Source organism: Etheostoma cragini, chromosome 22, assembly GCF_013103735.1.
Source record: "Etheostoma cragini isolate CJK2018 chromosome 22, CSU_Ecrag_1.0, whole genome shotgun sequence".
NCBI lineage: Eukaryota > Metazoa > Chordata > Actinopteri > Perciformes > Percidae > Etheostoma > Etheostoma cragini.
The window spans coordinates 5,932,548-5,956,987 of record NC_048428.1 but is presented as its reverse complement, the minus strand read 5'-3'; the positions used below and the strand labels follow the sequence as shown (position 1 = coordinate 5,956,987).

The 24,440-nt window shown below is 40.1% G+C and overlaps 1 protein-coding gene across 4 annotated transcripts in view; it reads right to left on the bottom strand.

Moving 5' to 3' along the window:
* The window catches only part of slc12a7b (solute carrier family 12 member 7b), an 82,493-nt gene extending 62,376 nt beyond the window's left edge, over window positions 1-20,117 (bottom strand). For 3 of the 4 annotated variants that reach the window (XM_034861888.1, XM_034861889.1, XM_034861892.1), the window contains exon 1: window positions 19,753-20,117. In XM_034861888.1, coding sequence (XP_034717779.1) covers window positions 19,753-19,987 — 235 coding nt within the window. In that variant the 5' untranslated portion in view covers window positions 19,988-20,117. The remainder of the gene's footprint in view (window positions 1-19,752) is intronic. The other variant, XM_034861891.1, reaches the window with a different exon arrangement.
* Window positions 20,118-24,440: the final 4,323 nt, after the last annotated feature.

Genomic DNA, 24,440 nt, shown 5'->3' with positions numbered 1-24,440 from the left:
CAGAAAAAGCATTGCCATAGCATTTTTTTTACTGGACCGCAGAAGCCAGCACTTTAAACCTAGAAGTCTATCACTGAGTCAGTAAGCATAACTGTGCAGTGTTTCCTTTAGAATATATTTTAGCGGTGGGGACAGGTCTGTCCAAAGAGCACCCCTTAGATGAATCATCTCTAAGGGATGTCAGAAGTGTGAATTAGTGTAAGATCTTCTCGCACACACGCAGTGTATACAACACAAATAAATGTAGCCTAGTGACAGATATCTCAGTGTTAATTAGCATAGCTCCAGGCGGGGAAACAAGGAGGCTAGCTAGCCTGGACCGTAGTTTGCTAAAGACCAAGCCAATAAACTTAGTAAACGTAATACAACTTTTTTTCTGCCACTTTGCAGCCATCGCATATTGATTTCAATATCGATAGATCCAACACCAAAGATTCTTTTGTACCTTAAAATAATGTTTCCAAAATTGTTTCAGTGGTTCATTAACTTGTTGGAATGAGACACAAGAATAATGATGATAATGATAATAATTCCACTCCCAACCTGTAGGGGGAACAAAGAGGAAAAGTGCTTTGGTGCCTACAGTTAAAGGTGCTGGTTGACAAGTAGCTAATGCTAGGTCTATAACGTTAGCTAATTCTTGGTGGGTAACATGAGATTAACACATCGTTCAACACGCTCAGATATTTTTAGTATTATTGTTTTGACCACAGTTAACAACTCTGGGCTAACCCACTAATTCATCAGTAATATTAACTGTATAGATATACAACTAATCTAATTAATAATTTAGCTAGCTAGCACATGCCTGTCTGATTGCGTCATTCTCCCGGCCCTGCAAAGCTTCTGTTGGGATGAGAGCTGACAACAGCCCCGGGGACACATCCTTTTCCCAGTCAGCCCCTAGCCAGCTAGCAACCATCCACTTTCATTATAGTCCCAGCCCGGGGACACATCCATAGTCAGCCCCTAGCCACCTAGCAACCATCCACTTTCATTATAGTCCCAGCCCGGGGACACATCCATAGTCAGCCCCTAGCCAGCTAGCAACCATCCACTTTCATTATAGTCCCAGCCCGGGGACACATCCATAGTCAGCCCTCAGCCAGCTAGCAACCATCCACTTTCATTACAGTCCCAGCCCGGGGACACATCCATAGTCAGCCCTCAGCCAGCTAGCAACCATCCACTGTCATTACAGCCCTAGCTCAGGGACAAATCCATTCCACAGTTAGCCCGAGGACCTCTAGCAACCATCTACTATCATTACAGCGCACCCAGTCAGCTAGCAGCCAGCAACTATCATTACAGCCTCTGGGACACATCCACAGTCAGCCCCCTGCCAGCTAGCAGTCAGCAACTATCATTACAGTCTCGGGGACACATCAAAAGGCAGCCCCTGCCAGCTAGCAGTCAGCAACTATCATTACAGACCCCACCGTTCACTTTTAGCTCTCTTTAAAGTAAGCCATATTTAACAGACAAAAACAGGGATAAGACATCACAAGGACTAATACTAATAGTACTAATACTAATAGTAATTTAAAGATGTGTTACAGCCCTACACTATAAGCATGTGGTTGTTGTTTTTTTGCCCAGCATGTTTCCTTGAATCAGGGAGGCTCCAAAATCATGGTAGCAGCTTACGTTATGGTCCCGCTACACGTCCTGTGATGCCATGTTACATCCTGCTATGCTCTGCTGTGCCCTGCTACGTCCTGCTGTGCCTTGTAATGCCATGAACTACTACAAAGAACTACTAAAAACTACTATTTTTTGTGACTGTTATTGCCACTCTCCTTTCAACCCAACCAGTCGTCAGACACCGCCTACCAAGGGCCTGAGTCTGTCTGAGGTTTCTGCCTAAAAGGAAGTTTTTCCTCGCCACTGTTGCACTGTTGCTTGTTCTGGAAGAAACTACTAGAACTGTTGGGTCCTTGTAAATTCTGGAGTGTGGTCTAGACCTGCTCTATCTGTAAAGTGTCTCGAGATAACGCTTGTTATGAATTGATTCTATAAATAAAATTGATTGAATTGAATTGAATTAAGTTGTTACACATTCTGTCCACTAGAGGGACTTTCAACTTCAGCCTGGCCTTGAAGGGTAGCTACATCGTGGCGCATTACCTTTCTGGCACGCCACTCTCTGTTTACAATATTTTCCACCACAAGCATGCAGCGACAAACACAAATCAACAGATAACTCTGTAATAAAACATTATCTAACAAGTGTATTAAAGCGGCTGTTGTAGAAGCTGATGGTGCTCGGTTAGCACAATGACATCATGTTTGTAAGCCCAGCCAAAAACAGTTTTTTCAAAAACGAGCTAGCTAAGTTACAGTACTGTTAGCCATGATGCTAACAGCATTGAAAACTAAGCCAACAGGTGCTGTATAGTGATTTATAAGCAACCTTTTTCTTGCAGATTGTCACACTACTGAGAATACAGTTGTTAGAAGGTAACATATGAAGTCAAAGCTAACTGACAGCTGTAGGGAAGCTAACTTTAACTTTAGCTGTCTCCATGAAGCTAAGCTAAGTCTGACAGCTGTAGGGCAGCTAACATTAACTTTAGCTGTCTCCATGAAGCTCCCAGCTAAGCTCCTATAACATGTGACAGAGTTAAGACTATTGATAACATAAGCATTTTGACCCGGCACTCCCCCCTGTACTTATGTTAGTCGGTACATAACGTTAGCTCACATCGCCTTGCGTCTCTTACTCCCATGACTTATTGTTCATCAGACGTGACATGAGAAGAGGGAGGTTAGCTAACGTTAATCACTCTATTTATTAAAAAATGTCAGCATTCAAATAGTTATGATTTCATTACTATTCGTGCTGCCGGTGTAATGACCGTTTCCCAGTTAAGATGCCTTTCCCCTATGTCACGACAGAATCTTTCCTATTGGCTTGCCAGGCTAAGGTGGGTGTGGCTTACCTGTGTCACAGATGCTAAGAGTTTAAAAAGATGATGTTATGGACAGACTACAGAGAGAGAAGAAGGACGTGTTTCTGAATGTCACGGGGAAGGAATTCTCTTTTTCCCATCAAATTGTGTTAATGTTATTTGTCTGCATCTTAAATGTCTAAAAATGAACTCACCCCAGCATCCATGTACCAGAAATGCTTGTTACTAACCTAGCTTTGGGGAGTCATTCCCCGGAGGGCTTATGTTCTTTTCCCCCCACTATGTTTCCTTGGATCAGGCAGGCTCCAAAATCATGGTTGCAGCTGTTGCCTTAGTCCTGCTACAAGTCCTGCGATGCCCTGTTACATCCTGCTGCATCATGCTATGCTCTGCGGTGCCCTGCTACACTCTGCTGTGCCTTGTAATGCTGCACCGTGACCTGCTTTGTCATTGAATACTACAAACTACTATTTTTTTAGTCACTGTTCCATTATCTTTTATTTTGACTGTTACTGCAACTCTTCCTTTCAACCCAACCGGTCGTCAGACACCGCCTACCAAGAGACTGGGTCTGTCCCAGGTTTCTTCCTCAAAGGCAGTTTTTCCTCGCCACTTTCCCACTGTTGCTTGTTCTGGAGGGAACTACTAGAACTGTTGGGTCCTAGTTAAATATGTGGTCTAGTGTGAACTAGACCTTCTCTATATGTAAAATGTCTAGATATAACTCTTGTTATGATTTGATCCTTTAAATAAAATTGAATTGAAATGAAATGAAATGAAATAGAGTAGGTCTACACTCTATAATTTTAACAAACCCAACAATTTCCACAAGAGCATGTAGTTGGTGCGACAGCGGCTAGGAAAGACTTCCTTTTAACAGCCAAAACACATCAGGCGCGTAAGCGTTGGGTATAGCAGAGTAGCACAGCTCTTTCTATTTTGGCGCCCAAGTTATGCTATCTGTCCATTCATACCAGGCATGTAGCATGCGCGTCACCCCGCGTGCTCCAGCGATAGTTTCGGCGAGTATTTGTCAAACTAGGCAGGCAATCACATACAGAAAGACCACTGTGCAACCGGTTACAGAATTAAACATTTCAAAATAAAACATCTACGTCAATGGTCATATGGGCTGTCTTAACTTCTCACAGTGAGACACACGATCAGGGACACAGAGAGAGAGAGAGAGAGAGAGAGCAAGGGACGGAGAGAAAGAGTGACACAAACACACACACACACACACACACACACACACACACACACACACACACACCAATTACCAGTTTTCCCCACTCATTCTGTCTCTTTCTATCAGAGAGAGCGAGAGGGAGAGAGAGAGAGAAAGAGACATGGAGAATTCAACTTACCAGAACTATGTTCACATACCACATTAGTAAAGCACCACCCAATCAGGTATTTCAGAAATACTTTGAAACCTTCTGCTATGGAGATGGTAGGTCAGGTTTCATTGAAACATGTCCATTAAGTTGGTGTGGTTGCAGACATGGGACTGGCTCCATGCTACAGGCAAATCAAGTGTTTAGTGAATAAGTCTGAGAGCTAATATACTGTCCGAGGCAGCTCCTAGAATCATAGGGAATGGTTCTGTGCATAGGGAAAGGAAAGCAATCAATAATGTGATCTGACAACTCAATGTTCAAAGTATTATGGTCCTACTAAGGTAACAAAGAGCGCACTTATCTACTTCCTGCTCCGTGGATGAGCAGTGATGTAAATGGCATCCGTTGATTAAGTGGTCAGACAGTCAGACTGCTTCTCAGGGACAGTCAGTGCATCCAGGCCAGGAGGACAATGCCCCTTTTATGAGAGAGTTTACAATGATCCACAGTGGAGACTGAAAACTAGGCTAAAATGTAGTGATATAATCAGTTCTCGGACAGTTTTTCACCATGCCATGCTTGATCCAATGTCTCCCAGCCGAAGCACAACATAAAAACACAGGAACAGACAGGTATTTTTTATATAACTCCATTATATTACTCGTCTGTTGCTCCAAAATATTCATAGTAGGAGGAAATAATCCATTTATAAACTCAAAACAAGAAACAGCTGACCACTATGGCGTGGAAAAACACAGGTTAAGGAGCTTCTGTACAGGAGGTTAGGAGATATACACATTATGTGTGTCTTTGGTTTGAACTAGCTCCAAGGTAGGCTTGGGCAAACATTTCTATTTTTTATATTGTCCAATCGTGATTACTCAAGATTAACGATTGACGGTCAGATCGGCAGTGGGTGGTGGTAGTATGAGGGGAGTTACATAGCGCACCAATGAAATGCCAGCATGGACGACTTAGTCTTGGTGTCAGAGAAAAATGTAATCTTTTATCCTGTATACATACTGTGTATTGTTTTTGTATGTTCTTATAAACAATGACATTTAAGATGGGTATAATATGATAACTAGTGTTTAAGTAACACAATATACTTTGTTCAATCTCTTCTTAAAGTAAAAGAAGATACAAAATAAATCTTCTGATTCTCAAATGACCATACACAACACACACACTACTGTCTAAACAGAGACTACTGACTGGTCATATCTTTGTGGACGAGGGTAGTGTAAGGGAGAGCGAGAATGGCAGGGGCGTGGAGTGAGTACTGCCCGTAAAGGGAAGGGTGTTGCCCCCAACAGAGCATCGGCCCCGGAGGGAACGGCTCCCATGTGATACCTACCACAATCAGGGAGCCTAATACAGGACTGCGGTCAAGGCAACCGTTGCTTGGATCTCCGTGGACAAATCAGCTGACGCTATAATTATAGCGCACCCATGATACTTAATTTAAATGCATTCAAACAGCATCTGAGCGACAGCAGTGAAACAGGAAAGGTGTAACAACAACAACTTTTTTATGGTTATGTAATCGCACAGAGCAAAATTATGACTGCCCTTGCGATTACATTAGTGATGCAGCCCGAGACAAAACCATCAACCCTTAAATCCTCAATATACAATCCGATCGCCTATCAGCCCATCCTACTCCACGGTGGATTTATGTGCCCAGCAAAGAACAGTGGAACTGAGTTGAACCTTTTCTCAGTAGGCTCAGATTTCTCATCCCAAAATATATGTATTGATTGATTCTACAAGGGAAGATGGGAGGAGACTGGATTTGTAACAGATACACCAAGTTTAGCTCAAGGACAAAGCTCTTTTTCTCATGGACGCTCCCTTTCTTTCGAAGCAAAAGATAATTCCACTGTTTGTTTCCCAACTCCCTGATTTCTATCCCCTATAATGACCTTCATCTGGCACTACATTGCTCCTTTTTCCTGTCATGGTTTTGATTCTTTAGGAACTGTGAAGAGATGTTTGGGGCCGAAAATGGGTTTTGTCGCCGTTATTCGCACATGACTAGTATTACCTGGGGGCCGAGACGTTTGTTATAACTGCGAAAGTCGACTGTAATATTCATCCCGTGCAAATCTGCCCGGTCTATAACTTGTCAAGTAAATATTCTACCTCGCCAAACACAGAGGTTGTGTGATAATATTAGTCCCGTGTGAATCAACATCTCTGTAACTGACAGTTGTATTGGCTGTGTTGGCGATTATACATATGAAAGTTTTAACATAGCCTTGACATCGTATGGGTGGGATAATGCCAGTAAATACAGATTATCCTGTACTGATAGTATACAGATGTGAGGGGATCCCTGGTAATATCAGTCCTGTGCAAAAGATTTGATTGCTTTAGTAATTACAGAAGTAAAAAGGACTCATACTAACAGTTTTAAAACATGTGGAACACATTGTTCTGCAAGACTAGAACAGAACAAAAGTTAAAACTACCTGTTTGACATCAGCAAGCTAACAGAGTCAGAAAACGGCACTCCATATGTCTTGGACCTTATCATCTGCCCTACTCAAGATTTTAAGTGATTCACTTAATCCTCGCTCGTATGAGATAGCGCCCTCTGGAGTCGCCATGAGGAAGGTCAACCTTCCTTTGGGATCATCATACTGAATGACTCATTGCACAACTGTAAAACACAAAGGAAATTGTGGTGGTTAAAAAGCTAGAACATCATCTCTTTATCATGTCATGTGAGTTTGGGCCATGGCCTTAGTCTCTGTTACTTCCTCCTGCTCTCAAAACTGCACTGCATGATTTTTTTTATAAGAGATCATAAGCCGTTATGGTTCAGATAATCACAATCATTTATACATCCAACAGAAATGCAGTGCCCTGCACTTGGGGCATCTAACTGGAGTAGTTTTTCTTGCCACTTGATGGATGCAACAACTATTAATCTGCAGTATTCTGGCTCAGGATTGGTCCACTAACTCCAACAACTTCTGACAACATGTTCTAGGTCGTTTGACTCTCTGTTTACCAGAGGCCTGTTTTCTTCAGCTCTAAGCTTTTTGGAGCAGGGCCGATGGTTTCCAACTGGTCTGTGTGAGACTGTGTGTCTCTACAAGCCATTTGAATAGAACTTACAGTATGTGTAAATTAGATAACACAGGAGTTTGAAAGCTGGAACAGTCACATCCAGTGAATGAGCCTGATTCCTATGCAACATGTCTGTTGCAGTAACTGTTGGCAGTTGGAGTAGAGAAAAATAAAAACTCACACCTTTGCAAAGGCTCATCTTTGACTGGCGACAGCTTTTGAATTTGCCTAGACTCCCCTCATTATGCAACACAAAGCTGAAGACTAATAATGACACTCTGTTGCCCCCATTTGATCAAATCCGGAAATACACCCACCACTTAAAAGCATCATCACATGGTATGGAAGGATAAACTATTTGTTCTAGAATTTGTACACCTAGACAAAACACTTCCCAGCAGTGTTAACAGTAACCTGATTAATCAGGTCAACTGGCAAATGCAAAGGTTATTTTCTTTTACAAGCACTGACTCAAGTGATATTCAGTCAGATTTTCCTAAACCTTGACTGAACCTTTTAGTTTCCTTTCTGAAACATTTCCACGACTTCTCTTTATTGGTCTGTAAAGGAGAGCTCAGCCGGCTGTTGAAGGTGAACTGCAGCCTGCAGTGAGAAATAAATTCTATGATGATCCAATGATGGAAAAATCCCACTACCCACAATCAGCTATTCAAAGTCAAGGTAAACGCCAGTGAATTAGCCAGGGAAAGGTAAACCCCACTCACTGCATGATATGAGGCAACATGAAGTCTGTAATGACTTTACTGTACACATGGGCAGCCCCACCTCAACCATCTCAGGTAACAACACCCTTGCCTGCCAGTCATCCATTAAACTGTTTTTGACACAACAGGCTCAGGTGACACTCTTTTGTAGACGAAGGCATGCACCTTGTATCATTTTTTAAAACCTTTTTCTATGGATGCTGGGTCTTCTGTGATCAGGGCTAATTTCAAACCATGATTCCATTGCTAGTTTAGAGTTCCTTTAAAATAGATAATCCGCTTAGTGCTTATACATTATGGATGAAATTTGAGTTTTATGTTTTGGCTCCAGGAATTGTCTTAAGAGCAAGTAAGGTGATCTTCTTCTGTAATTGTTCGCCATAGACGGATGTAGAAAGGCCCCTAATCACCCTTTTGCATGTCGATACAGCCTACTACACGTTAAGTCCGTTATTTATTACATTACTTTATGTGCTACAGTTTTTTTCCAGCACTGCAAAAATATATTCTCAATCTTCAAAGTATGGAAGCATACACTGTGTAAAATATTGGTAGGTGGTTCTTACTACTAAGGTCCCGACCTGTGTGCATTTTTGGTGTCTTGTAGAACATGGAAGCTGGGCTTACTTAAAAAATCCATCCATGCATTCCCTTTTGCTTTTGTCTCAGTGACACACAGACAGAATGTGTACGGCTGCTGCTATTAATACCTAGCTAATCTTATTGTGATGTGCTCCAAGTGGTCCGCACACCGTAAGAAATTCTTGTGGAATATTCTAGTCCAGAGCTAAAAAGTATACAGGCTTCACCTCTCTAGGGCACCAATGATGAATGATATTTTCTATCAGTAAACATTGTTTCACATAGTCAACATCCTCTTTTATGACTACACATTTTATGTGGCGTTTTAAATGCCAGGGCTTGCCTCCCCACATGCAGATTTTTTAACAAGATATCTCTCGACACAATTTTAGAAGGGCGCCGTCGCTGCACCCTGGTCTTAGCGGCCAGCCGCCCAAAAAGACTGTGATTGGTTTTCAAGAAATAACAACAGCGTGTTGTTTCTTTAACATGGAGCTTTGATTAGACCTCTTTCCGGTGCTAAAATAGTGTGAAATTAGGTCTGGCTATGCGAGACTAACTCGCTTGTGACAGGGGAGGGGTTAAGAAAGTTATCCTTCATTCAGTTACCAGCAGAACAAGATACTCACATGTCGGCCTTCACATTTCTGACATCAGATATCCACTAACACCACAACCAACTGTACCTAGCTGTCTTTTCCTCTTGCCTATACCTAGGGTGGACACAAAAACATGAACACCTACACAGTCTAAGGCAGATATTAAACATAAAAGGAAGTAACAGAGATGTTGATTCAACTGTATTTAATTACAAAAAAATTACAAACACTGCAGGGCTATCGTACTTGAAAGGCATAATATAATCTGTTCATGTTCATGCGTCCGATCCCTGTATGTGCATCTGGATTTGAACAATTTCTTGCCAGCTCTTGATGTCATTTTAAAGGTAGGTTTTAAAGTGCCTCATTTGGCATTATTTTTGCCCTACAACAGTATTTATTGCAGTAGCAAAGGTAATAAGGCCAAAATGAGTCACTGTAAATGCCTTACTTAGCCATACGCATTATGTTGACCAAGAGCTGGAAAACCCCAAGACTACCAACAGTAAATATAGAGAACGTCCAGGGGAAAAACATGTTAAGTAGTTGTTGTTTTTCCACACGTCTGTTCAATGTCTATTCAGTAGCAGTGGTTTTTAGCTGCTGGAAAAGTGTTACTGTAATCAGTCTAACCACATGCTTTGTGTGTCTGAAATAAGAGATAGCAACAGGATTTCAGGTTGACTACAGGTTCAGGTTGTGTTTCCACATCCAGTATGTCTGCCACATTGATTAGCAGATATTGTGCATAATAGTATTATTTAAGGGAGACCCAATCAAGTTAGATCCTGGTCTACATTCGAACCCTTTAATATTAGGTATCTGCCAATACTGATTACAACACTCTTCTAAATGTTACACATATCTGATCTGATTGGATCTATCTGATCCAAATACTGAGGGTCCTGGTTCAAAACTATGTTAGCTATATAAGCTTAAATTATTGATGGGAATACAAGTTTTACTGGAGAATGTGACTGAAAGGTGACACAATCATCTAGAAAGAAGACAAATTAATTTGTTGGAACTACAGACACACTGATCTTTGGCCATACAGACACCGGATTGACAGAGCAAGTTTCATATGGAATTAACAATAATTCGCGACGTTCGTCATTTTAACAGCCAAGCGAGATTGTCAGTGCCGTGACATGATGCTAAAAATGACAAGAAGTTCCCTGAATATATAAAAAAATATTCAAACCAGAACTAGACTTAAAAAATGTATTGTGGCCAGCCTAAGGCACACCTGTGCAATACTCATGCTGTCTAATCAGCATCTTGATATGCCACGCCTGTGATGTGCTCACTAACGCGCAGATTTAGACAGATTACTGACCAATATTTGAGAAATAAGCCTTCTGTGTAGAAAAAGTCTTAGATCTTTCAGTCAGCTCATGAAAAATGGGGTCAAAAACAAAAGTGCTGCGTTTATCTATACACATATATCTATATATGTATAGATATGTATATATAAAAAATATTTCCAATTCTCAAATATAGACACGCACACGCACACACACACACACACACACACACACACACACACACACACACACACACGTTGGGAAGGGGGTTAAATAACATTCCAAATATAGGCTACATTTTGGCATGTCACTCATTACTGACTGACTGAAGTGTCTGTATACTTTACTGTACTTCATTGTGTGTTATGTTAAACTAGTACAGTGTCGATTCAAAATGTGCCTGTTTGGAACTGGCAGGTGGCTTGGCCTGTGGTATTGCTGCTTGTAGCATTCTCCAGAACCAAATTGTACCCCAAACTTACCAACAGAAGGACCCCAAACCACTTAAAATGCAACTCCACTGTGTAGCCTACTACTGACTCACAGCGTACTTCTACATAAGAAAAACAAAGATATTGTATTATTACATTTACCTGACAGGGAAGGTTGCAGGTTCAGAATTGAATCACAAAAAATCCCAATAAAAATGTGACCATTGGACCCATGGTAGTGTGCTACCCTCCTGGCCCGTTATGAGAGCCAATCAGCAGTAAGCTGCATTAACCAACAACCAGAACCAGATCGAGTACAGAGAGAGATTCATCAACCGGGATCCGGACTGTGGGCGTATGTGTGTGTGTATGTGCGTGTGTGTGTGTGAGAGAGAGAGAGAGAGAGAGAGAGAGAGACACGGGATAGTTAGCAGCATACTGCATCAACAGACCCAGCGTGAGTCTTTGCCCAGTCAGCTTTGGGACAGTCTCGCCAGAAATGTCAAAAGTACTCACTTCCTGTACTCAAGTAGAAATACAGATACTCATGTTAAAAAAATGCTCTGGTAAAAGTAGAAGTACTGGTATAATTTCTTTATTCAATTGAAAGTAAAAAATTACAGGCTTGGAAACTCACTTAATGTATAAAAGTAAAAGTACTGTAGCTTTGTGAATGACAAGCCCTTTTTATACAAAGCTACCTGGACCCCACATGTTACTAGAGAGCACGCTGAAAAACTTCAGTGGAAAAAAGCCTCTTTATACAGGATGCCCCTGCCTACATTTTAAACGGATGTCTGCCAATAGGCCTAAAGCATCCCAGATATGATTATTATGACAGAAACTGGGACTCCAGGTCAATAAGATTCTGACTCATTAGCAAGAAATTAATTCAAATGTGACTCTTTACTTCTAATCTTCCACTTAACATTTAAAGTCATATATGTGTGTGTGTTCAAATAAGGCTTCTGTAAAGAAACTAAAGGCTAAAATGTGAATTACTAAATACACATTAATGAAGAAGTTCCCCAGCACGTTGGCCAGGAGACTTCTTGACGCCTACTGTCTCAAACATCTCTCACATAAGGACAAGGATGATTGGGAATGTCTTCCTGCTTGTCTGCCGAATTTCTGGAATCTCTTTTTTCTTCATTTTCAATCCATACTACTATGTGCTAACGTTTTTAATTTTTTTATTTATTTTATTAATTCAGGACAATGCACATTGATGATCAAGCACAACAGTACACGTACATGTGCCACATTGTAGCCCGAGGGCTACTTTCCATCTGCAGTCCAATAGGCAGGTTACAGTAAAAAAAAGACATAGGATAGTAACACTTAGTATATAAAAACAAGAAGAAACAAAAAGAACATTTGAGAAGAAGAAAAACAGGACAATTCATTGGTAACTGGCTCTAGTGGCTGTAATTCTGCACTAAGGCAGAATTTGGGGAAAGAGACTTCAGATAAAGTATTAGAGGACCTTTAAGGTCTATATAAAAGAGACTTCAGATACAGTATTAGGGGACCACTAAGGTCTATATAAAAGAGACTTCAGATACAGTATTAGGGGACCACTAAGGTCTATATAAAAGAGACTTCAGATACAGTATTAGGGGACCACTAAGGTCTATATAAAAAAGACTTCTGATACAGTATTAGGGGACCACTGAGGTCTATATAAAAGACTTCAGATACAGTATTAGGGGACCACTAAGGTCTATATAAAAGAGACTTCAGATACAGTATTAGGGGACCACTAAGGTCTATTTAAAAGAGACTTAAGATACAGTATTAGAGGACCACTAAGGTCTATATAAAATAGACTTCAGATACAGTATTGGGGGACCACTAAGGTCTATATAAAAGAGACTTAAGATACAGTATTAGGGGACCACTAAGGTCTATATAAAAAAGACGTCAGATACAGTATTAGGGGACCACTAAGGTCTATATAAAAGAGACTTCAGATACAGTATTAGGGGACCTCTAAGGTCTATATAAAAATATCCAGAAAGCACCATGTCATAGGACCTTTAAACAGATGTCACAGGTTTTACATTTTAATAAATTAACTTACCAGCAATGATCCCCAATGTTTTAGTGCTACTCTGGCAATTCAAATTCAATAAAGGTGGGGGACTTGCAAGAGACACATTTTTTAAAGTTAAAATCAAAGCAGACATTCTTACTTGCACTCCCTAATATGGTTAAAGCTCCAGAAATTCTGGCAACTACATTTCCCATAATGCAGTTAATAGCACCTTTTCATAAGACCCTTCTTGCCTGTCAAACATCTTTCAAATTCCACACCCCGAGTTAGTAACGCAGGCTGTCTATTTAAAATGTGCGGTCTCCAAGCCCGAGCCATAATAACCCTGATGACATCGGCAGGTCATTTCCATTTGACAAAGCTTCTCCATAGCAACAGAAGACAAAATTCCACTGTTGAGTTGTACTGCACATGAGAAGCAAACTAATAAGCGATAAGTAAAATCAGGAATGGTCAGTTCAAGTCTTTCTGGGTCAGGCATGGCAATTTAATGGTATCCAATACACAAAATTGACAAAAAAACTAAAACAGCTGCATCACTGTGTTCATTCACACAAATATTCATATAAAGCATCACTTTCCTTGAATTTCCCAGTCCTAGATAAGGAAAATCCGATGATAACAGCACTGAGGAGAGGAGGCGTGCATTAGTATGAAGTCTGCTGTGCTACTGTTCTGCAACAAGCATCAATAGCGTTTCCCAACCCCAAACATTTGCCAGAGTGTGAACTGCCAGAGCCATAGACTGACCGTCTGGCTCTTTCGAAGTTTAAATCCAACACCTTTTGGAGACTCTTATCCCTGTAGAAGCTCATTTAAATTTCAGTGCCTGCTTAATCTCTCATAAATCCAAATGTAATCTTAGTCATCCTACGTATCTGAGGCAGGCAGCAGAGTGCATCATCTGCTATTACCTGAAACCTCTTCATGTGATTTCAACTCTTAACATACTATATATATATATATATATATATATATATATATATATATATATATATATATATATATATATATATATATATATATATATATATATATATATATATATATATATATATATATATATATATATTCATTACATCACTTGCTAAGACTCTGCTTCACACAGACTGAACAAGGAACAAGAATACATTTACACATTTAGGACAAGCCAGTGAAACAAAAAGCCACTATGATTCACACAGCTGTCTTTTCTGTAATTGACATTTCTTCATGAACCACTACTTCTTCTTTACAATATGTTACTTCATCTTCCCTGTTGTGTAACCTCAACGACAAGTGTGACACAGTTTCCTAGTCCAGTTGGAAAAAAGATACCTCTACACTCACTCAAGAAAACCTGAGATTGTTTATCAGTGACCTACGAATGTCAAGAAAACTTTTTGTACGTTTTAGATAACTGGCATCACTCAGTCTGCTTCATCAGGAACCTTTAGGTGCTTCTTTTAACCTAATCTACCATTTGATAATACTCTGTCATGAGCCAGATGAACAATGTTTTCCAACAGCCTATTTTGACGTAGAAGTGGCTCTGTGGTGCTAAAAATAGGGGGTGCCTCTGTAAAGGCAACTGGCTGACCATCCAGTATCTAATCTTAACATTAACTCCACTCATTATCTGCTATGGTTATCAACTTCATCAACCAGGAATTCAATTTAACAGACGCATTCAGTAGCCTATCATTAACTAGATTACACCAAAACAATGGGCATCCTCTGCTATAAGTCATGTACTGATTGTAGTACAATGACTGCAGTAGAGGAAGGAACTGAGGAAATTGAAATCCAGGACAACTCACAAAACAAAGGGTCAATCAGTAGTCAATAAGATGCTTAAGTGGTCCAGTTTTCATTATCCAGTGATAATACAGTCCAGGTTTCTTTTAATGCCAGCATTTCCCATCAAGAGTAGAGGTTGACCAGTTAATCAATATTTGGCTTTTTTTTTTTTAATAATCAGAATCAGCCAATTTTCTTTTTAATTTTTTACATTTTTTTTTGTTTGTTATTTATTCAGGGCAGAAGTGATGAACCACTAAGATTTATTGAGTTAAGTGTTACATACATTTTCTTCAGCCCTAAAACAAAGAAATGCTGCTGGTTGCTACTGTGTGCACCACTGCTATTGTTAAAATTGTTAATTTATTTTATGATTTTTTTCACTGAAAAGTTTATTTGACTAAGCTTATTTTCTTCTTAACCGTTTTGTAATTTCATAGATTTTTTTGTGATTAGGTTTTTACATTATACCTTTTTAATTTAAGTACACCAGCGTAGATTGGTGAAGTGTTCAATAAATGATTTTGTTACACATTTTTTTGTGTATCTTAAGTAATTATTAGTGTTACATTTTATCTTTCAAATAGTGGTTTAAAAACAAGTACATATCGGCCAAATATTGGCCATCGGCTGACCCTGATGTAGAGATTTTGATGCCGCCAAACCCTCCTCCCTATTTTACCACAGTGTACATTAATACTGTGACTAATTAAAATGACAGCGTTAGGCTCAGACGGCGTCACCAAACTGTTGGTTTGTGCCTCCAGCGTTCAGACAGTGAATACCAAACACTGATCCTGTAACACCTCTCCCTGCTCGTTAGGGAGGAACCCCAAATGCTGCCAGAGTGCAGAAGTCCTGTTCTCTTCCAGACCAGGTCACTCGGTGCAAAGACTTGCTATCCCTCAAAGTGTACTTTGAAACAATAAAAAAACATGGACAAATAAAAGTGATAATATCTAAAATTCTTTATTCATTGTGCCTTGTATTGTGGCAGGAGAAGACATATTTAGCTGCTAGCCATGCTGTATTTTTATCTTCCCCTAATGAAAAAGGAAGTTGTTTTCTCTCTCTCTCTCTCTCTCTCTCTCTCTCTCTCTCTCTCTCTCTCTCTCTCTCTCTCTCTCTCTCTCTCTCTCTCTCTCTCTCTCTCTCTCTCTCTCTCTCTCTCTCTCTCTCTCTCTCTCTCTCTCTCTCTCTCTCTCTCTCTCTCTCTCTCTCTCAATGACAACCACACAACCCTACCCTGATGTCGAAAGATCGGCATTGGTCCACCTATAGAAACGACAAGCTTGAAACAATCCTCCACCTGGCCTCCACCATCTGTTGAGTTTCAAACTTACTGTCCAACATCCAAATCTTTATAAAATTATCAGTTTGACCAGGACTAAAATGTGTTAAAATAAGTTCAGGTTCAAGTGCAAGTAGAGGATGGTTTCAATTTCACTTTTCCTTGTTCAGTCTATTAAGTGTCAAAATGTAGTCAAATATCCAACACGACTTCCCAGTGATAGCTTCAACAGTCCAAAACCCAAAGATAAAAATATCAAAAAGAGCTAATTATCATTGTTTAAAAGGGATCAGGTGTCGTCTGCTTCTGTATAGTTAGGCTAGGGTGGGCCTAATTCCCAGCAGGGTTGAATTAGCTTAACTTAGCCTAATTAACTAACTATTAACAAACACAAATGATACCATGACACCATTATTCTAACCATGACAGTCGCAGTCTTTCATTGTGCCTCCACCTACTTGAGTTCGTGTCGACAGAGCAGATATGTAACATGTACTCTGAGGATTATGGTTGCTTTCTTCCATCCACGGGTCAATCGACTCATCTATAGTACGCTAAAAATAATAATGCAAATAAAGCTGGTGAAAGTGTGTTTCCATCCAACGGCTTTAAAGCGAATAAAAACCTGTGTGTTTGTAATGACGTCACATGGTGTTTGGCGATCAAATATGTATGTCGCATTGATTTGAGAAATTAAAAAGGTTTTTCCATTCATTTTCGCACTGAATCGCACATTACTCAAGCCGACATTTGCAAACAAAGTTTTTCTAGATAAAATGGATTGCGCCGTCTACCAACACATGATCAATATTGGACAAGTTGTAACAGTGCTTATGTCCCAGCTGATAGGGACATATCAAGCTCTAATAAGACAAGGCCATTTCATTGGTGAGTTCTTAGCGAATTATGGCATTTCTTAGATTTTTGCAATCTAAAATAACCGTTACATTTCGCTTGTGAATTCAATTTAAAAGGTCTCTTGTCTCCACCACGTCTGGAAAGACAGCGTAAATTGCCTAAAACTCGCGGGTTGCCAACATAAGAAGACCTCAAACGTAATCGCAATTCATCATTTTTTAGGCAAATAACTTTTCCATCAGCGTTTATCGCATAAGATCTTTACCAATTAAGGGAAAATCCGTTGATAATGAGTGTACAAATATTCAATCAAATTTTACTGTTTCCATAAGGCATTTTTCACTTAATATAACTTAATTTGCACCAAAACGAGGGGGTGGAAACATAATTTTTGCTGATGATGGCTCACAACAATATTCTCTGTCATTGTGTAGCTGAGAGAAATGCAGAGCAAAGGCCATAACAAGCCCAAGCAGTGCAGACTCAAGCTGCTCCCAGTGCGCGGGGCACGTGCACACCCATCTTCTTCTAAGTAACTTAATCTGATTTAGAATTAAATTCAATCCATGAATTAAAGCTGAATAGGCCAACCTGTCCTTGTATCATAGAAGAGGAAATCATGTGGAAATGATTCTTCTACTCTTAGCTGGAAGTATTGATGTGATTTAAAACACTTCTACACGCTAAATTAAGATAAGGTCAAGAATACAGCAGTGTTTATGCCCATGCTGGATAATATACTGCATATACAAGCAGTGTCAAAATGATTTCCTTAATCCTGAAATCACTAAGTCATGGAGACCTGTATTTAAGGCTTTTAAGGCTGCATGATAGACCTAAAATCCAAATTAAAATGTATTGCACATTTTACCTCAATAATGACAAATGAACGATAATTAATCACGTTGGTCTAAAATCATTGATTCTGAAAACCAAATGTTTCCAGACAACGGCTGCTCAGCTGACTCTGTGTTTGAGTTATCCTCCATTATGCTTTCCATGCAGAAGTCACGTGACTACACACGTAAGAAAGTAGGCCTATCAACAGGAATAAACTATCAAAATGATTGTCATGGGAACAATACGTCGATGACAGCTTCAGAACTTTTATGTTGATAAATGTCTGATTATTCATCCAGCCCTGGTACTTTACATGTCACACAAACAGAAGCATTAAAATAGAAATCTGTATTTTGTGTAGCCTAATGTCAAATCTTCACAAAAGGAATGGAAAACATTGGTACTCTTACGGGACTCTAAATCCCAATCACTGCAGCTGGGCCAGAAACAGACTTGTTAGTCACCCAGCATCTTGTGAGACACCCTGATACAACACCCTGTTCTGCTGCCATTAATAAGCAGCAGTAGAACATAATCACCAGAGAGATCTTTCTCATTTTTCCATGCAGTTTTTTTTTTGTGATATAACTGTCTTCCTTTGTATTATAATATGTATTATTATTATTATTGTGACATTTAAAGGCCAGTGTGAATCCAAATAGAAGTGTAAAGAAGTGGCCCATGTTCATCAAAGCAAACATTATCATAAAACGATTATTCTATATGTTCTAAAAAGAGACCAGTTTCAGGGGCTCGGTACAATTTAACTAAACAGTTGACGACCAACAATCATTACACAACAACAGATGTGCGCCCCCTCAGCCATCAGCACACTGGAAGTCCGCATGCTTGCTTGGCTTGTGTGCCAGGCAATTATTCCAGCACCTTCTAGCCCTCAACATGTTGCTATAGAAGCACCTTGTTTGTGAGCAACTGGTCAAACAAGAATTGAGACTGAAGACCGCAGCCAAATAATGGTTCAGAGCACAAGACACATTCAATATGCTAAAAAAAAAAAAAAGATGAAACGGAAATATCTTGTCATATGTCAAGTTAAAATTTTCTTTAGAAATAAAAACCCATGGGGAGCTAATAATAGGCTACCATACAGAATGACAAGGTACCACAGGCACACCTTTTTTTTCCCTTTTTCAATCCAACCTTTATTTAGCAAATCCAGCCCATTACAATCTTCATTTAAAGATGAATACATGGATTACCAAATACTGACAAGTATCCCACTATAACAAAGAGACAACTGAATTATAGAACTCGATTAAAATAAATAAATAAATAAATAAATAGAGGTCTCGAATACTTGGCTGTATGATCTGTAACACATCCACTGCTCGTTTAGTATTTATACATTTCAAAGATTTCTTATAACTACGTAACTCATTCATGAACACACAAAATATCCACAGGCACAACTAACTTTTAAGCCTACCTTAAGTTTGTTTTGTGTTCAATTTTTAACACTCAAATTGTTTATCTACATTTAAAAAAGAAAAAAAGTAGCCTATAACAAGTGCTCTTGTCACCTCTACTCACGCTTCTGATAAAAAGAAGAAACTGTCGTTTAGCAGAAAGGAAATGGACAACACAGGCTGCTCTTTAAGGCGAAGCAACATTTGAGCTGAGTCGGTTATCTTCTCAGTGGACCGTTCGGTGACAAACGACATTTTCACAATAACCTAACCAAATACTGATTTAAGCAGCGTTCAAAACGTGTTGTGGCTCCATTAATGCTAGGTGTAACGTTATCTTTTTTTTTTGCCACAGCTTCGGTGTTTCGGGTAGCCTACTGACGCCCCCCGGCTTCATTAGCCTACATAAACGGGAGGACCGACAGCGAGACAACAAGTGAAATGTGACGGCTAAAGTTAATCCTCTGTTAGACACATGAGATAAGAAGTGGAACACGGAGTTTGTAACGGCTAGCTGTCTTACTTACCGTACTTGTTGGGCTCCCTGTTGTACTCTAAGATAGGCACCACAGCGTTGGGGTCCTGCGGCTCGAACACGCTGTCCTCCCCCGCCTCTTTTTCTCCCACTGTTCCACCGCCGCTGCTGCTGCTGCCGCCGCCGGTGTCTGGTGCCGGGTCCGCGACTACCGCGTCCAAGTGCTCCCCCTCCCTGGCGACCCCAACTCCTCCGTCAACGGGGACTACCACAAACCTTTCGCCCATGTCCGTCTTCTTCCCTCTTGTCGCACTTTTAATGGAGGAAACACCCTGCGGGTTACCTCTGCGGTTCACACTCAGTGAGAGCGAACACACTGGACAGCTACAACAGTACACAAACACACGCAGACGCTCACGGGCTGATCAGAGGATTGATTACAGTACACAAGTTCCCGCCCTCGACCGTCCGTCATTGGTTGAAAGAGCCATGGAGCACTGTCAATCACCCCCAGAACCAAATCAGAGCGCTTGAAATGTGTCATTGTGGGGAGTTTGCTACAACTTCATGATTTATGATAATGTCTACCGGCAAAAATGATTTTTAGTTAATATGTTTTGGAGTAAATATCTAAACACAAAACATAAAAATTATATAAGAAATTCCGTTTTGCTTCATGCCTTTGAAATAAAGGCAAGACAACTAGCAATCCCCTTAAAATACATTAACATGTGCATGTCACACCAAACTTATTACAAGCTTCTTTAATGGTGTCAAAATGATGGGGTAATTAACACTCCCTCTGCACATCCTTCACTATCAATAGCCTGCCACGGAAACTCAATAAAGCATTCTAATTTAAAAATCAGTGATGCCATAACAACTTTGGTATGTTACAGCTTGGAATAAATTACTTGTCAATACCTCGGTATAGGATGACCTCTCATGTTTCCAGGCTGATTTTACTGTAGTCTAGAGAATTAGCTCTTAAAACTAAACCAAGGAATAACATTTGTTTCAGTTTTTTACCGGTTGACACATTTAAAAGCATAGGGCACATCAGCCAATATTCCTAAAATTACTGAGATACACAACAGCAACATATCTTTTGTATTTAAGCTTTTTTTCTTTCAAAATATCTGCTTTGAAATTGGATGCTTTTAATCAAGTTTCTATCCCTATTGGTTGCATTAATAAAACCGTTATCATCTAGAGCTGGAAATCCCAGATCAAGATCACCACTCCAATTTAAATTATTGTTCCTCGGAAAAACCCATCTGTTCGTCAAATTCAAGGCAAATTCGTTTACACGTCACTCTGATACAAACAAAGTAAACAACAAAAATCAGTGTCCTTTACAGAAATTACACAAGCAGCTTCCTTGTAAAAAGCAACAGGTTGTCAACTTGTCTCACTGAACAACTGGAACCAGCCATAACAGAATAGTTCACGAAGCGTGGAAGTGGTCCAACTGAAGAACTATTATGGTTGTGATTTCTGTGGGACACCCCTTTCATCGGTATCATGGGAAACAAAATAAATGGTTTAGCACAAAGCTTTTTTAGACAGAACTTCTATTTGTTTTTGATACAGTAAAACAGCATATGCTAATGCAAATCACTCGTGCATGTGACCAATCAATAAATGATTGAATGACTACAGATGAAGTGAGAAGTCATAAACTGAAAGATTACAACATGGACCCCCTGGAATATAAAGACCCAGACACACCAAACCGACATCAACACACTCACGACAAAGGCTGACTGTTCCTTCGCCTCACGTCGCCTGTGACGTTGCTCTTGAACACACCTCAAAGACTACAGCCACCCAGTGGTGTAGGCAGACATTGTATTTTGGTGGCCGGTGCGTGGGCCATCTTTTCCCAGAAAAAAAAAAAAATAGAAAAAAGGACAAACCTAGACAAACAAAGGTGATGATTAAAATGATTTCAAACTTGTTGCCGCTGACCTTTGTTTATTTTTATTTTTAGATAGGAAATTTGTTGGCCTTTATTTTTACAGGACAGACAAAGAAATGACCTGCAGGCTGGAGTTGAACACACGACTGTTGCATCAAGGAGAAAACCTCTACATATGGAAGCCTGCCCTACCAACTGAGCTAACCCGGCCATGCCGCTGACCTTTTAAGGCAGAAAGGAAGCCAGAAGTAACGATGCAGTACACCTACGCCGCGCTTTGCCTCTGTGCCTGCAACATGTAATGCGCCGTACCTCCCGGTTTTACAGTGTAGACAGAAATTACAATTATAACATATCCCTTTTGCATTTGTTACCGCCATGCGTAGCTGTAAAATGAAATCTAAAATTGAAAATACCCACTCAAGCATTGTTGAATTAGGAAAGATATTCCAGTAGCCCGCACAGCGTATCAGGTGCATGGCAGTGACAAAAGAAAGAAAACAAATACCCTGGCAATCTCAGATAAGTCTTATTTATCAAACGCGTTTCAGCTAGAAGTTGCCATTAGTGTTCATGTTTGCTAATTAAATAAGAAGATTCCATATGTGTGAGTGCGGGAGTTTTTGTTTTCTTTGAATTAAGAAACAACAACACACTCAAAAAAAAGCAAATGGTCTGTTAGCTTTGCTGGATAAATATCTGTTCAGCCATTGTTGTGGCGGTAACGTCACATTGGCTGAATAGCAGGCTAGCTAGCTGACTCTAGGCTGCTCAGAGAATCTGCCTGTCGAAACCATAGCAACCAATTACATTTCAGAAAAGAACCATTTGACAATATGGGGCAATTGTTCCCAAGGGGGTAAGCCTGTCCTCTCTGAGCGTAGCTCCCATGGCGCCATTTTAATGCTACGAAGCCATCACCCGCCGTTAGCATCCCATTGACTGCCATTCATTTTGGTGCTACTTTGACAGCAAATAACTTTACATCTGAAGTGTTTCAAGACTCTATTCGTCAATTTTTTTTGTGATCTTTTTTTTTTTTTTTTGAAAAAAAAAAGTAAACATAACATTCACAAACATTTACAAACAACAAACTTGGACATTGGAATGCGTCACAGGGCCACAAAATCACAGAGAGGAAAAGCAGGAGGGAGGGAGACAAAACAAACAAAACAGAACACACAACACACAAACAGACACACAAACAGACACGCACTCTATTTGTTCATTGTTTATTTCTAAAGGAACACGACAATGCATAAAAAGGCTCCATTACGTTGTAGTTCACGTTAGGGCTCCGTAGCAGACGTTTTTATAAAAATAGGCTAACGATTGTGTCTAGGGCTGTACTCATTCAAAGAAAATCTTGGTTGACTGAAGTTGTGAAAACTTCGACTAAAAATCAACGGGGGGGGGTTGCGGAAAAAATGCAAGACTAATTAACTGTACTGTCCTGCAGTGCTTGTGCTTGTAGGCTATTTGCAGGATATTAAATCGTTTTTGACCTAACTATTTTGCACTGGAAAGCCACACGGCGCTCTGTTCATGTCCTCGCACGGAGCGGCTGAACATCGGAGGTCGGCTTCACGGCTCAGACACGAATACACTATTAATTTAAAGCTTTTATTCTTAAACACAAAAGGCACGTCCACTTTAATATATACTGTATATTTAAACTTATCTGTGGTCAAGCTCTCTGTGTTGTATCAACTCTGAAACTTTCTCTTTCAGTCCCTCACATTTTGCGTGATGGTGTTCCGTGCTGCCGCTGTACATTAACAAGTTCTTAAAACCTCAGCCCTCCACAACAGCAATGGGCCTCATATCCTGAGCAATAAAGTCAAGAATTCCTTCCGTGATATTATTTTTGCGTTTGGATGGTAGAGGCTTAACATCCAGCGTGGTCTGGGTGTGTCTGGGGAACGCTAACGTAGTTGCGGGTGGGTGCGCCGGTAGTTATAAAACGATTATTAGACTATGAAATTTGCCAATTCTGATATGTTCGTATAATCTACTCAAAACAGACAGGGCAACCTAACGCAGACAGGTTAGCTTACCGTTTTTAAGTGATATGCCATGTTTGAAGTTGAGCTGCGATATGCAAACTGTTACTTGCAAACTTTGCATTCAACTTTTTTCCGTTATCTATTTTTGTAAAATGCTGCCACACTGGTGATGTCTTCAACATGGTAGAGGAGGACTGACTGTTAATTAAACACTCACAATTAAATAAATATTCAGCAAACCACTAAAAGAAGAAGGCTTTCTAGTTCTTTCTTCAATCTGTCACCAGTGGGAAAACAAGGGAGGACTGTTACCTGTGAAACAGGGATGCTCTGAAAACACCCCCATTAGCAATTAGTGCTTTCCACCCATACTGTAGTGGTATGTCTATAACTGTCTATGCTTCCAACTGCCTAAATTAACACAACAAAAAATCGACCAATCAGAATTTAGTTCGAGCCAGAACGTATCAACCAATAGATCGACTAGTCGATTGGGAGATTACAGCACTAATTGTGTCATAACCACGCAACTTACTGTCGCACAGTAGAGGAATCACCGTATAGTACAGGGTAAGCTCGCAGACAGTTTGGACTTCCATTACCTGTTTAGGTTTAATTCATAACGTTAACTAGCATGTTACTTAGCAATAATTAGCCTTTGGATATGTTATCTCCTAACATATACCTACCTCTTTATCTCAGCTGATTGGGAATGATTGACATTTCTCTTGCACAGCTACCAGAAGACTTGCAACTTTCAGACACGTTGCTCACGTCACATCTTCGTCTTCAAGCTCAGTTGGAGGTTGCGCA